Source organism: Manis javanica, chromosome 12 (genome assembly GCF_040802235.1).
Source record: "Manis javanica isolate MJ-LG chromosome 12, MJ_LKY, whole genome shotgun sequence".
NCBI classification, from domain to species: domain Eukaryota; kingdom Metazoa; phylum Chordata; class Mammalia; order Pholidota; family Manidae; genus Manis; species Manis javanica.
In genome coordinates this window covers 42,452,352-42,467,824 of record NC_133167.1, presented here as the reverse complement: position 1 = coordinate 42,467,824, position 15,473 = coordinate 42,452,352, and the positions used below count along the sequence as shown (strand labels likewise).

The 15,473-nt window shown below is 33.8% G+C and overlaps 1 protein-coding gene across 1 annotated transcript in view; it reads left to right on the top strand.

Moving 5' to 3' along the window:
* COL3A1 (collagen type III alpha 1 chain) overlaps positions 1-15,473 on the top strand; it is a 37,890-nt gene that overhangs the window by 4,056 nt on the left and 18,361 nt on the right. Inside the window, exons 2-16 of the mRNA XM_017660383.3 lie at positions 5,635-5,837; positions 6,094-6,144; positions 6,569-6,682; positions 7,946-8,029; positions 9,796-9,849; positions 10,303-10,356; positions 10,998-11,051; positions 11,711-11,764; positions 11,919-11,972; positions 12,628-12,681; positions 13,061-13,105; positions 13,246-13,299; positions 13,754-13,798; positions 14,388-14,441; positions 14,837-14,935. Coding sequence (XP_017515872.2) covers positions 5,635-5,837; positions 6,094-6,144; positions 6,569-6,682; positions 7,946-8,029; positions 9,796-9,849; positions 10,303-10,356; positions 10,998-11,051; positions 11,711-11,764; positions 11,919-11,972; positions 12,628-12,681; positions 13,061-13,105; positions 13,246-13,299; positions 13,754-13,798; positions 14,388-14,441; positions 14,837-14,935 — 1,073 coding nt within the window. The remainder of the gene's footprint in view (positions 1-5,634; positions 5,838-6,093; positions 6,145-6,568; positions 6,683-7,945; positions 8,030-9,795; positions 9,850-10,302; positions 10,357-10,997; positions 11,052-11,710; positions 11,765-11,918; positions 11,973-12,627; positions 12,682-13,060; positions 13,106-13,245; positions 13,300-13,753; positions 13,799-14,387; positions 14,442-14,836; positions 14,936-15,473) is intronic.

Sequence of the window (15,473 nt, the reverse complement as noted above, 5' to 3'; positions counted from 1 at the left end):
AGAGAAGAGTGCCATCTACTGAAACCCCCTGGTTTCCACTGTGGGTGACTCTACTGTGGTGCTGAGTTCCAAAGATTATGTAGCCTGTTCCTTTTATTTTGTAACATCAAATGACATCACCACCTTGAAGCAATTAAAGTGTATTGCTTAAGACTTAAAGTTTTAAAGATGAAAGATGTTATTGCCTTTGCAGGACATGCAGAACATTTGTAAAGTTTCCAAGTCTACAATAACTTTCTGGAAACATCTCAGTGGACTGTTTCTTGTAAAACAGTTTTCCAAGGAAAAAAGCTCAGTCCCATTGTTTTCCACCCTCAAAAAAAAAAAAAGGAGAGGGGGATCATATGGTGTAAAAAAAATCCAGCATTTTCAAAGAGAAAACTTGCCTGTTTCATGTCAAAATGGCAGCGGAAAAAATGAGATAGCTACTCTTACACAAATTATTTGTTAGCCACAGTTTGGGGAGTTACATGAACCACTAGAATTTCTGCCTGTGCCTAATGAAAACACAGCAGAAGTAGATTCCTTTCAGATTAACTAATAAAATCCCTGAATTTTCCATGGCTGAAGACAAAAGCTGACATTTAAAATGTAATCTTAATGAACAAAATGAAAAGCTCAAAGAGGAGGGCAACAATTTAAATGCCCAAAAGATGTAAAAATCAAAGAGAAAGAATCCAGAACTTATAAAAAGTTAAATATGCTCTGAGAACTCAAATTGAAAAATTACTGCTTCAGTATACAATGGCGTATATTTTTATGAAACTGTTTTCTATAGTACGCAGTGTGGAGGATGGCAAACAGGGACTGTGTTTATCAAGTTAATGAAAATCAGAGAAACACTCTTTGGAGCTGCATAGTATGCTCACAATGACCATATTTAGAAAGAAAGCTTCTAATGAAGAAGCAGTTCATTAATATGAATTATTTAGTAACTTTATTTTCTGAAAACCAGTATCTCGGTGAGCTATCCTAAATACGTTTTTGCACTGGATATCTAAGCCTTATCTGTCTGCTGCTACTGCTGTTAGAATCCTGCCTCTCTATATTAAGGTGTATGCTGGGTTTCCCAATCACGTCAGTCCTGTTGGTGGTCTGCTTGTTATGAGGGTGGCCTTGCAGATATAACTCTTTTTCATAAGGTCAGGAAAAAATAAACAACAGAATTCAACTCCCGATTTTTAGCTTCTTGTTTTGAGACCAGATAGAAAAGATTCTCTGTTAGGAAACTGTTATCCTTTAAAAAAAAAAAAAAAAAGCCTTTTAAGACTCTGATTTTAATCTTGCAGGGTTTAGAAAGCATAATGGGAGAGAGCTTTGAAGTTGACATTTTTAACCCTGCCCTCCCCTTGAAACTGCACAAAGGGAATAGAATGCAGTAGTTAGAGTATCAATTTAGAGACAACTTTCCAAGGTTCAAATATTAACTTTACCCTTTACCATACCACTTTGGGAAAATTATTTAACATCTCTGTCTCAGATTCATCATCTGTAAAATGAGGATCATGAGTGAACTTACCCATAGGGCCTCTGGGAAGGTTAAATAAAATAGATATTCAAACCACTAGAAACAGTGCCTACAACATAGGAGATACTATACAAGCTGTGCCTAGTATTACTTTTACTAACACTAGAAAATAAAATTACTCTTAAGGAAGAAATTAAAGTACTAAATGATAATGATAAGAAAGGTAAAATGCAAACTTTTCATTATCAGATGTAAAATTAATGATGTTTGCCAACTGTAACAAAACAAGGAAAATGTATTTTCTTCAGTATTCCTACAATTTGTCAATAATCTGTTTGTATTATAATGCAATAGCTGATTATTAGATATATGATACTTTTAATTCTAATTTTCTATCTTTATTTTTCACAGGACAAAATATTAACCCACCTTAAGGAAACTAATTGGAGACATAAAAGTCATGTATCTAAAGAATAAAACAAGGAAACATCTAGAAGTGATGATTCATAAAGTTTTTTTATTTTTTTTTGGTGGGGACAAAAATAAGCAGTATCTACCATGTCCACACAACACATTTTAAAATTGAAATTTTGCATCTATGTAGGCTTACAGATATTTCCTTCAAAGTCCTTTTGGTTAACTTATCTAACATATTTTAAGAAATTCTGATAAATATGTAAACAGCAGAAACATATTTAATAAAAGTATATGTTCTCCAAACAGTATCTTTTAAAAGCAAAACACATTTCAGTTGGAACCTTATGAACCCCATTTACTTACAAAATATTCAACTCTCTAAAGTAACAGAAAAATAATGTTATAATTAGCATATTACATCAGCCATTTTTTGATTTTTCAATTAAAATGTAACTTTTTTCAAATACAGTAAGTACAGAAAAATATTGAACTTGTCACTCAAGCTAACTTAACAATTTAATTGGATGCTTTAGGATACATACTACTTTTACTCCAGAAATGGAATTCAACAGACACAATTTGCATTATTTTTTAGTCACAATAAGATTATATCAAATCAGCTTAAGCTAACATTTGAAGAATGGACACAAAAAGAACAAAAAGGAAAGCTTTAAATTAAACACAACTAAATATTAGATTATGTTATTTACTTTTTATTTTTCTCTAAAGCTCTAAAACAGAGCTAGGAAATAAAAGAAGCTAAGAGAGGATTATATCACATAATAGCTTTGTTTTGTTTTATAATTTAGATACCAGTAAGGAGATGATTTAGTTTAATATGTTGCTTGTATGACCACAAATAAATTTATTTCAGGACTGTACTTTGTAATAAGGAACAGAAACACCAAGTGACATGAGAGGTGGGATTTTAAATTAATTACAAATTGGAACAGGAGACTTAGTTTAAGCAATAACAATAAAGGAAGTAATTGGAAAATCTATTACTTGTCCAATAGTAAGAATGAGATCATTTACCTTTTATTTAACACGTTTGCAAAAGTATTTAGCTTATTTTTTAATCAAAGCTGCTCTGAATGTAAATGTCCAAGAAAAGGATAAGATGAGATGATTATTATTTCTGAATGCCATTTTCTAGTCCATCTCTAAATGCTGTAAGTGGTTAACTGCACCATTTTATTCCTCTTGACAGCAAACTCTTAACTGCCTCTGCCTTATCTCTACCATGATTTTCCCACATGGAACTAGGGTATCGTACTTAAGCTGAGGGCCAGGAGACATCCATGGAAGAGGTTTAGCTTCTGGGAAAACATATTGCCAATCATATTTTGTCATGCACAGAACAAAATATTAAAGGAAATTGTGTAAAACACTCCATTCTTTCAACAAAGGTGACTAAAGGAGAACAACAGAAAAGTTGGGAGTTTTCGGCCACATGTTTCTACATGAACTGACTTCAGGAGAGGCAAATTCCTTTCAAAGAGATGTGAAATAAGATGTGACAGTAAATAAAACTGCATTAACTATTTTTCAAGCATCCCAACTTCCTTCTTTTTCTTAGGACATCATTTTTTTAACAAAAAAAGAGAAGTGCACTGACATAACTCAACCTTTTTTTTAAATTGCATTTTAAAAAGCATAACACATATGGTTTCTAATAAAGTTGGGAAACAAGAGGCTAAATAACAATTTTCATTTATATAACATTGAGTTTAATCCTACTCTATTTAGTGCTACTGCCTAGAGTCAACATTCTATATATTAGTGGTATTTTGAAGGGAGCTGGGAATCCTGAAATATACATTATTAATAAGAATATCTTGAGCCAAAACTAATCTGTTGGAACATTTCATAAAAAGTTAGAGAAGGTTTTTAAATTGATTCATTTGAAGAAAAGGAAGCCAATGCAAAGACCGAAGAATGCATTTCATGCAATTTTTTAAAACCTTACATCTCATTAAAACCTTCAGACCTTTTCTGAAGAACAGACAACTTAGTTTTTAAATATAAGATGCTCAGTTCTGCTTAGAGAACAATGAGTTTAATGCCTAGTCCTTCTTATTACTTTTCATAATAATATGAAAAAGACTGTGCATTTTTTAAGCATATCTTTTGTAACACCATTTAAACAGGCCTATTTTATTTGCATTAGGCAAGCATTTTGGCATTCAGCTTTTATGCTCACTAAGCATACAGGAATGCTCCCCTAAGAGCTTTGATAATATTTCTTCCAATGTTCTCATCTGTCTGTTTCAAACATGGAGGAGGAGCTAGAATAACTTTTATAAATAAACATTCTTTCTTGTCTGTTTAAAATTGCAGTGAAACAATCTTGCTTTCCTTTATTAGCTGTGGACCACATTGAGTAATTATAACACAAAGGAAGAATAGACTTCTAAAGTTCTTGAATCAGTCAAAGGGCTTGCACAAAATCATTAGAGCTCTGTCTTCACACTAATGGAAATGAGGAATGGAGGGCATTTCTGTGATTCAGAGTCTCTAGGTTCTCCTTTTTTTGGTGAACTTTTGCTAAACTAGACAAACTTCTGAACCCAAAGTATTTAACATGAACCTAAATCATTATTACTTCAAGTACAGAGAGGATATAGAAACAGGAACATGGAAAGATGATTTTCATGGCTGTGTGTAGTACTCAGACGGACAAATCTTTGGACCCACTTAGAGGCCCCTTGGCCACAAGGTGGCAAAAGTGTACAGTAGTTTCTTAAATACTTGCCTCCTCCCAGGCAGGCCTCTCTCAGCAGACATTTTAAAGATCTAGATTCTGAGAAAATAAAATTTCATTGTTTCACAAAAATACAAATATTGAACAATATATTGTTTGCTGTTTGCAAACATTTTCAGATCTCTACCAACTTATTTACTCAATTACTGGCAAGCTGTCATAGCACTCCTCAAGAACTAGAGTTGTTTGTATTTAACCACAATCCAACAGCTAATGCTGTAAGAATTTGGGCCAGGTTTTATTTTGGCAACCCCAAAGCTGATTCATTATTAATAGTTGCTGAAATTTCAGTACCTTACATATAATTAGGAAACAAGTCTAAAATTTTGGTTGAAGCAAATTTTTTTTTTGCCATTTTAATCCACAAATACACACGGTCATGATTCATATTGCTCCCTATATTCCTTGCCAGTATTATTTGTTTTTTTTAAAAAAGAATCTTTTTGTGTGTGATTTGGAAACCTCTTTGCATCCATATGGGATATATTAATGTCATATCATGTTGACCTACAAATGCCCAACAGAGCTAGCAGTGATATTCAATACATACAATAAACTTTGTTAAAGTATTCCCAGAAATCTGGAAGTTTTATGCTGCCAAGATTAGCTCAGTTTTCCCCTGACTTCTCAACCAGGTTAATAAAATCCAGAAAGTCTTCAGAGCTAGTGACAAAGTCATCTTTAGAGTTTAGCACTCCTATTACTGGTAAAGCAAAGAACAGCAATTGTGTAGAAGAGCTTGTTTTCAATTGTACAATTAATAGGTGTTTAAGTGCTTATGAGATTTCAGTTGGTATTAAATTCTTACTATAAATGAAATTAAAATACTTATTGGTCTTAAGGAAACCTATTCCGGTGTGCCAATTTGATGAATTTGTTCCAAACTATCTCCACTTAGGCTGATGGAAAGAGTCATGACAGCAAAACAAAAATCACATTTCAACCAAACACAAGAAAACTTTACACCATCTAACTTTTTTTCCAGTTGGTGAAGGAGGATGCTCCCATCTTGGTCAGTCCTACGCAGACAGAGATGTCTGGAAGCCGGAACCATGCCAAATATGCGTCTGTGACTCAGGATCTGTTCTCTGTGATGATATAATATGTGACGACCAAGAACTAGACTGTCCCAGCCCAGAAATCCCATTTGGAGAATGTTGTGCAGTTTGCCCACAGCCTCCAACAGCTGTGAGTTTCAAGAAAATCTATACATCTTCAAGAATCATATTGAAACACATGAATAGTTCTTCTATCATAGGAGACTGAAAGGAAATGAAAATAATGTTTTTCAAACTGTCATGCTGGGATTATAACTAAAAAGTGTATGTTTAAAAACTAAGGGTTGGATTTAATTTGGGGTAAACAGTAAATGTGCAAATTGGGATGCACTTCACAGGAAAGTGTTCCTATGTCTTGTTTAATCTCTATCTTTTCCATTTGTTAGCCTACCCGCCCTCCTAATGGTCACGGACCTCAAGGCCCCAAGGGAGATCCAGTAAGTAAACATTCTTTGGTGAAAAGAAATTAGTGCCTTGTGTAGTTTGCCTTTTTTACCATTCTAATAGCCTTTCATATTTGAACTTTCATCATTCTTATATTACCTTTAGCACCACATATTTAAATAATCCCACAAAATAACTCAAATGGAGAATCCATAAATGTACATGTAAAAATTCAAATTTCCCAAACTTTATATAATGTTTTCATCCCCATTATTGGTTTGAAAAATAATAAAGGTCAATATCCAAAGGAATAAAAGACTATTCACATTATTTGGATAAAAATGTGTGTTTTCCCAAGAAAATGTGTCACTTGTTCTGATTCCTCAAATTATAAAGCAGAGAAGTTACCATTTGATAATGATTCGGAATCACTGGGACTTCTCACTGTTTTATTAATTCTTTTCTCTGATTTTTTAGGGCCCTCCTGGTATTCCTGGGAGAAATGGTGATCCTGGTATTCCAGGGCAACCAGGTTCCCCTGGTTCTCCTGGCCCCCCTGGAATCTGTGAATCATGCCCTTCCGGTGGTCAGGTAAAATTCCAGGATAAAAAGATCCTCCACAAATGCACCCCTTTAAAACTACCTAATTCATTTTCTTTTCTTTAGCCTATATTAAATCTCACTTTTGTGGGTTCCTTATAACTGTTCTCTGACTTTATGTATTTAACAAACCCTTATTTAGTGCTTATAAGTACTGGGCACTTGTCTAAGTGATTTATAAATATTCGTTTTTAAATGCTAATGATATTGCTACTATATCTTTGCAAAATTTCCCAGCTTCTCTGCAGACATGCAATATATGAACTATCAACCCCCAAAAGAATTAACCTAGAGAGTTTAGGAATTGCTGCAACTGTGCCTTATTCCCTTTATAACACCAGTGATAAAGCTTCTGGAAGTTTGGACAAAAAGCAGTTGTAGAGCTGTGAACATTCCTTACTGACTTCAAGTCAACAGGGTTGTTCAAGTCTGTACAGACTCTTGCTGAGCCTTCAGAGCACATCGGCTCCTCTTGAAAAGCATGACAACCAACTAACTCTGCATGTAAAGCAAATAACCAACCAAACAAATAAGACAAAATTTCTTTTTTGGAAATCAGAAAAGACATATACACAAATCACTCAATTTTATAAACTACTTCTCAAAAATCAATTCAAGAGGAAGAAAAGGTTATCATCTAACTTATTATTATCCTGGTACCAAACAAAACCCATTTAAAGACCTAGAATTGAAAATAAAAGAATCTCCAAAGAAATCCAATAAGCACATAAGCCTTTCTATTATTCCTGTGCTTTTTTTCTAAGGGGATTTTGGGGGGGGGGCAGGTTTGGGGGGTAGATCTGCATATTAACCAGAAGCCAGGAGATGTAAGTTTTATTTGCATTATTAACTGTTGGGGAAGCAATGTGACTTCATTTTTCTACTCAACATGAAAAGCTCATATTTTATTATCTCAAGGCTCTTACAGCCTCAAGCAGTCAATGACAGTATGACTCTAAAGCTGTGGATATCACTTAGAAATAATATCTTGAGTAAAAGCCTATAGAAACAAATTATTTGAGTTTCATATTTATTTGAAAGATTTCTGCATTACATAAGCAAGTATTTCTGCAGGATATCTAATACCTAAAGCTACATAGAGACAGGAGAGACAAAATAAGTAATACACACCAACCCTCTAGTATGTAGAAATTTTCTATCAATGAATAATATTGCATGCACTTCTAAATCCTTTTGAAAAGAACTATGATCTATATATCAAAATGATCGCATCTATCTGGTCTCTTCTGACAGAACTATTCTCCCCAGTTTGAGTCCTATGACGTCAAGGCTGGAGGAGGAGTAGCAGGAGGACTCCTCGGCTATCCTGGGCCACCTGTATGTACAAGTGTTTCTTAATATTTTCGAGCATTATTTAGCCTCTGGTTTGTGAAATCATGAATGGTTATTCCTCTAGTAATACAGTATTATTACAGAATTGTACAAAAGTGCTAATTGTCTGTTAAGGCTGGGAAAGAAAATGTTAGAATTATCACGATCCTTCTGTCCTAACTCATTTTTTCCTCACCATCTCTCCATGCCTGTTTGCCATTCCTTTCATCTTTATACAACCGCCTGTACAGGGGGCCCACCTGCCTTCGTGCGTAGGTCTCACACCCCTGTATTCCCTAGTTGCAACCAAATTTTATTTTTCACTTCAACTTTTCCTCTTTCTCACCTAAGTTGTTCAGAATTTTCTTTTAGTGTCTTTTCATTAATTAAATGTTACTTTCTAGGTGACAATCCAAGTGCTGAATGTCCAATATCACAATCTGCCTCACCTCAGTTCTGAAATCAAATTCAGATGTTTCCAGAGTCTCTGAGTCTTTAGGTTCTTTTACTGTAATGATAACTATTCACACGGTATGTAAAGGGTTTCCCTCAATGTAAATGACCTAGAGTTTTGAAAGGAGAAAATAGCTAAAAACATTGAAAGCTGAGCACATGCACATGATGCATAGTGTCCCATTTAAGTGACCCTTGTTGTAGAATAGGCTCTCAGGAGGAACAATACTAGCGAAGGTTTATTGCTTCACTGCCAGGAATAAGTACATAACAGTAAGTGAAACATGATGCTGGATTCTCGGGGTTTAAGGAGGCTTGCTGGCCAGATCACTGGACCTGTTACATGTGACTTCTAAACTAGAGAGGACAAAGTTATAGCTAACAGAGCCAAATGACCAATTAAAGAAAGACCCTTAAAATTGGCATACAGTACATTGTAAAAAAGAGAAATTTCCAAATCTCTAAAGTGTTAGGGTCTGTGGTGATTTTTTTTTTGTATGTTTGAAAGTTAGAAGCAGAATTATATTTACTGTGTAAATATTTGGTCTTAGCTACATTCAGATTATGTATCTTATTTTCCATCATATATACATTTTTTACCAAAAAATAAAAACTAAAAAAGCCACTACTTATTATGCTAGAAAAGAGGTTATAAGAGAAAATTTAATTATAAACTGTTATTTCATAATTTCATATCAGCATTTACATGTAGTATGTTACAAAACTGAAGGTTTCTAGTTTAATCTGTATTTTTGAACAATGATAAATCAATTGGTTATAATTACAATTTATCTTTGTCTCATGTATGATGATTTTCATATGCACATCTAAATTTTCATGTCACCATAACTTGTGATATAATAACGCAGCTTTGGATTTACTTACCTCATTAATTTTAGAAACTGGGATTTATAGTATTCAGATAAATATTTTTCCACAATGGGTCTGGCTGCCAAGCCAAAAAAAAAATATCCTTCTTTACCAGTACCAGTATCATCCTACTATTGCAGTGATTTTCAGCATTTTGCATGGATTTTTCCAGATTTTGAATTCCCATTTTGAAAGGCTCTGGCCAGCATTTGACAACATTTGCTAATAATTTGTATTGATTCTGTGGAATTTCATCTAGTGTTTAAAATGAGATCTTCCTCATAGATCTAACAAAATTAATCATAGCCATGAACAGTTATCACATAATGAAGTATGTTTTCATCTTTTTAAGATGTATCATTCCTGAACAGAGACATTTCTTTGATGCCTGTATAAAGTGATTTTCAGACGCATTTATTTTGTACTTATTCTTCAAATGTACATTCCAGGGTCCCCCCGGCCCTCCTGGCCCCGTCGGTACATCTGGTCATCCTGGCTCCCCTGTAAGTATAGCTGTTAGTGGTGCTTTCTTCTTCATGCATATTATATAAATCAAGGTAATATAGATCCTGCTGTACTTAACCATTCCAGCATGCATAGTCCTAATTTAAGCAGAGAAGCCACAGCCAAGAAACTATCATTCCATCAAAGATGTTGGAATTTCATATTTAATCCCTTTCCACCAACAATTAGCAATTAAAACCTTGGTAAAATTAAATCACAAAAAATATAGCTTCAAGTGCAAAACAATTCAGTTGAGGTACAGTAAAGTGGATGGAATGGTAAAAATTAGCTTTACCCTGATCTGAAAAAATTTGGTTTCAGTCTTTGTAAACTGGAATAAAATTTGCTGACTACATCCACAAATCATGATTTCAAACTGTCTTCAAGATGTAAATGGATCATATGAACATTATGTTACTTTAAGAATATTTACATATTATTCTATCTACTAGGGTTCTCCAGGATACCAAGGTCCCCCTGGTGAACCTGGGCAAGCTGGTCCTTCAGTAAGTAACAATTATATCTCTATTTAATAAATTGACAATCCTATATAACAACTATTTTCATTACAAAATCATAAGTCCCTACAATGTATACATTAAATTTATGCTCACATTTCAAACCAATAAACAGCATTTTTATGGTAGCTGAACTGGTTCAAAGCTCTTTTGGATTCTCTTAATGGTTTAGATATCTTAAAGACACTATTTAATCTAGGAGTTACCTGGTTAGTTAGCCATCACAGTAGTCCACATTTTTAGTGTGAATACAAATATCGTCTCTCTCTTAAATATAGATTTAATTTTCCTGTAGCCCCCTCAGTTCACCTTCAGTATACTCTTCTGATACATAATGATGTTAGTTTAATATTTTCAAAATATTTGGAAATAGTTATAATGCTTAAAAATAAATATCTCAAAAAAATGTAGAAGTGCCTTTGGTTTTATAGATATACACATGTGGTATAAAATATAGATACATGATACTTTTAATTGTCATTGAAAATGAGTTTAATAAACAGTAAAAACTCGGTACAATATAGGTACAATATAGGTTCCTTCAAGAAAGATAAATAATATGTTAATAATAAATTGATTATAACAAATACATCTACAGATATATTTGTATTTTATTTCCTTATTTTCAGGGCCCTCCAGGACCTCCTGGTGCTTTAGGTCCATCTGGTCCTGCTGGAAAAGATGTAAGTTTTTAAAAATTGAATGGAGATACAAAAAAATTTAACTTGGAATATTCTAAATAACATATACAATAAAGGTGGAACCTCAGAGAGAAAAACCTTACCCAAAAAATTGCTGATTCTTTATGACATTTTAGCTTGTTAATCGTTGAATTTTTATACAGTGTTATACTGCTACATATAACATTTTTTAAATTCCATACTAACAGAGCCTCCAAATAGGTTTCTTAACTGTTAATAAGACTCATCCAGTGACTTTATCACTTAAATGGAGGAGAAATAGGTTTCTTCTTTCTACCTCCTATAATGAGGAAATTGACACCAGTACTTTGTGAAATTAAAAACTTAAAAGAAACACCTTTAATAAGTGCCATTTTTCTTTCCCATTTAAATTTTAATAGCAAATTCTCTTCACTAGACTGAGAGAGATGGTCATAATATTTCAGGGATGAGTGGGGCCTGTGTTATCCATGTTTATACTGAGATATGGGATAAGTCTTCCCGATTCCTACTAGGAAAGCTGTTCTCACAACTATATGTTTAGCCCGACCATTTTCATGAGTCCTTGATGAGAAAAATGCAAAGTGATCAGTTTGCTAATTGGCTACACTGTGTTTTCTCTTACACAAGCACCCAGGTATTTTTTCCATTTCTCCCCCCAGGGGGAGTCAGGAAGACCCGGACGACCAGGAGAGCGGGGACTGCCTGGACCTCCGGTAAGTCTTCGGCATCCAGCCAATCAGTTGAAGTGATCTTAGCTTGAAAATTATTATGTAATTCCTTCGAAACTTGAAACTAGAAGACATTTTACTACTGGATTGTGATCCTATTTGAAAGTTCATTACTATCTTTTCTATTCCTTATTTTTAGGGTATCAAAGGTCCAGCTGGCATACCTGGATTCCCTGGCATGAAAGGACACAGAGTAAGCAGTTTCTAAAATTGACTATAAGCTGTTCTTGTGGCTGTGTGTATTTGCCTAAACAATTTTCCTGGGCAATTAAGTATGGACCAAAAAAAAATGGTTGATTCTGACAACTAGTCAATTTGTTTTTTTTAACAACTTTGTTGACCAAACCAACTAGTTATTTTCCTAAAGTAATTAAGCTGTCTTTAAGTGTATGGGAAGGCCTGAGAAAGAATTTAATTTTCTTTTCTCTGCCATTGGAACAAAATGAAATTATATAACTGAGAACTATGCATTTTTCATTGACTTAGTCAATACTTTTTACAGATTGAATCAATCAGTTTTATTCTATACAAAACATAAGGTCAATTGAACCAAGAGCCAAAAAACCAGCTTAATAGAAATAAAAATCTGTGAAGCTGAAATTTGTTACTCTACAGATAGGGCAGCTTCCTAATTGGATTAAGTAGCACTTTCTAATCAGTTCAGATTTTTTATCATAAAACTGATGTCCAATGTCCTCAAACCATTTAAAAGTTTTAAATTATTTATGTCAATGTTGAAAATAGTGTTATGTGGTAAAAACTAGTTATACAAAATTAAATCTAAAGTTCTCAACATTCTGGGTTGTTAACAGATCTTAATATTTTTACTACTTGCTTACATTTCACAGGGCTTTGACGGCCGAAATGGAGAAAAGGGTGAGACAGGTGCTCCTGGATTAAAGGTGACTCAAAATAAAATCATGTTTTCATAAGTAAACTCATTTACATGTTATATTTAAGACTGATGTTTTGGGCTTTAACTTTTTTTATGAAATTTACTTGAATTTTGCACTGTTGGAGCTAAATAACAATGACAAATGGAGGCATTCTATTGAAGTTTCCATGAAATTTGAACTGTCTAGATTAGAAATGATTATGTGTTCATTACTTCAAGTTTTAAAAATGCAAAAATTGAGATTTATGGTAAATAAAAATGTGATATCATTAAAGTACATTATCTTTTTCTTAGTTTCATTAATATTCTTCATAATATGCACCATTTATAAAATTATCAGTGTCTCTTCCTGTTATACAAAATGACAACATATTTTATATTTCTAGGGTGAAAATGGTCTTCCAGGTGAAAATGGAGCTCCTGGGCCCATGGTAATTGCATTTCTTAATATATTATTTTCCATTTTACTATTAACTTCCATATCATCCAAGCTGGCCTTCCTCCCTCCACAACTGTTCCTATATGTGTGTCAAGTTTAAGGTAAAATCACACTTTCAATGTCTTTCTTTAGGGTCCAAGAGGGACTCCTGGTGAAAGAGGACGGCCAGGACTTCCAGGAGCCGCAGTGAGTATTGTTAATGATGCTGCCAAATTACAGCCCAGAGTGACAGATAAGTGTCTGAGCCCGGTTTTCATGCAATGACAATCTGTAGGAAGATTTCTTTTCTATAAAATTTTACTTAAAGTCACCTCCATAAAATTATAGCCATAATTATTGGGAAACAAGTGTTTTATAGTTATTATCACTGTTGAAATTTTTTAAGTGTTAGCTTTGCTTATGTCATTAGAGCCATTAATTAACATTCAGTTGTGGAAAACAGAGAATCCAACCTTTGTATATCAGATCATTGCTATGTGGACCAGAATTTTAACTATAACCTTAAAAATATATAATTAGTAAGCAGATTTAATATACTTGAGAAAAAGTCAACTCAATTGAGTCAGAATTTTAGTCAAAATATTCTGGTGACTAGCCTTTCAGAATTAAGAAGATATTTGAGACAAACTTCTCTTTGTAGGGGGCTCGAGGGAATGATGGTGCTCGAGGAGGTGACGGGCAACCAGTAAGTAAATTTTACCTAACCTTGATTTGCTTCAGGGCGATGAGAGATTATGAATTGCAGATTAATATGGTTTGTAGACCCAAAACTCAACATTGTTCATAATGTTTACCTGATTTAAACTTATGCTAAACCTATAAACAATAAACAATTAATCTAGAAGCACTAAGCCATAAACAAACTTCTGATACTCCTTATTATATTTAGCCAATTGTTAGCACCTGTGTGGTTCTTACAATGTTAGTGTGCTAGCAGTACTGGATATGACAATAAAAGATCCCTACAAGATAGAAATATTGTTACCTCCATTCTACAAATGGGATCCCAAAAGCTTAGGACTAAGTAAACTGCCCAAAGTCACAGAATTCATAGCAGAAGTGGGAGGGGGTGGGATTCAAGTTTTCTAATTTCATATTTCACTCTCTTTTTATCACTCTCGTTTCTCCACATAGTATTATTCATGAATGAAAAGTACATTTTTATTTGTATAATCGTCTTCTCTATTGTGTGTGTGACCACTTATTATTTAGTAGTAATGTTAGCTTTTGTTTACTTGATTAAGAGCTCTTGATGTTGTGTTTAATTTTTCCAGGGTCCTCCTGGTCCCCCTGGAACTGCAGGATTCCCTGGTTCCCCTGGTGCTAAGGTAAACATGTATTTCTATAGAAGAATATAAAATAGATCTTAGGCACAAAGTTATTTTCTTTTTTCATCAGTCAAGTGGATATCTTTTGTCTATACAGGTCTTTAAAGGCCTATTCTTGATTCCAAAAGGGGTGTCACCCTTGACATTCAATTATCCTGGTATCTTTTCTTATACTTCTCTTGTGCCTGTCTCTTTCTGGGAAACAGAGATAACACAGACACAATACAGTTACCATTTTTTTCTGCCCTTATGATTAATGATTCTTTGCTTTAGATAGAATATATAGTCGTACTACTCTAGCTTTTGGAAGAGGGTCTTAAACAGGGATGAAGGGTAAACTGGCCAGTGATTAGAGGTAGCAGGGGAAACTGAATTATTAGGGTTTTACCCTTTAGGGTGAAGTTGGACCTGCGGGGTCTCCTGGTTCAAATGGCTCCCCTGGACAAAGAGGAGAACCTGGACCTCAGGGACATGCTGGTGCTCAAGGTCCTCCTGTAAGTAGCAAAAAAGGCCATTGAGGAAATTATCACTAAGTTCATGAAAGTATGTGCTTTAATGTTACTATCAATTGAACTTACATTTTTGAAAAAGAACGTTGCTTAATGCTCTGAAATGACTCTTCTATGATAATCACTGGTATGATTAATACTGCAAATGGTAGTTTTTGAGGTTTGCACTTTTCTAGAATTTATGAATTTTATGTTTATATGACACAGTGAAGTAGAGGATGGATAGTTATCTCATACTTCAAAGAATGTGCCCCAAACGAATCATCAATCAGAAAAATTCAAAGAAACAAGACCAGAAGCCTCTCCTGTTTGTTTATAATTTAATTACTTAGACCAAGTGCATGTTAATTCTAACTTATTCAAATCATGATAATTTTTTGCATACATTTTATTTGGTGTGCCATAGTTGGGGGAATCACCTAATCTGTATTATGTATAACACCCACCAATACATTTACAATAAACTTACAAAAACCAACTTCAAACACATATACACTATTTGCATCATTATTCATATGTTTCT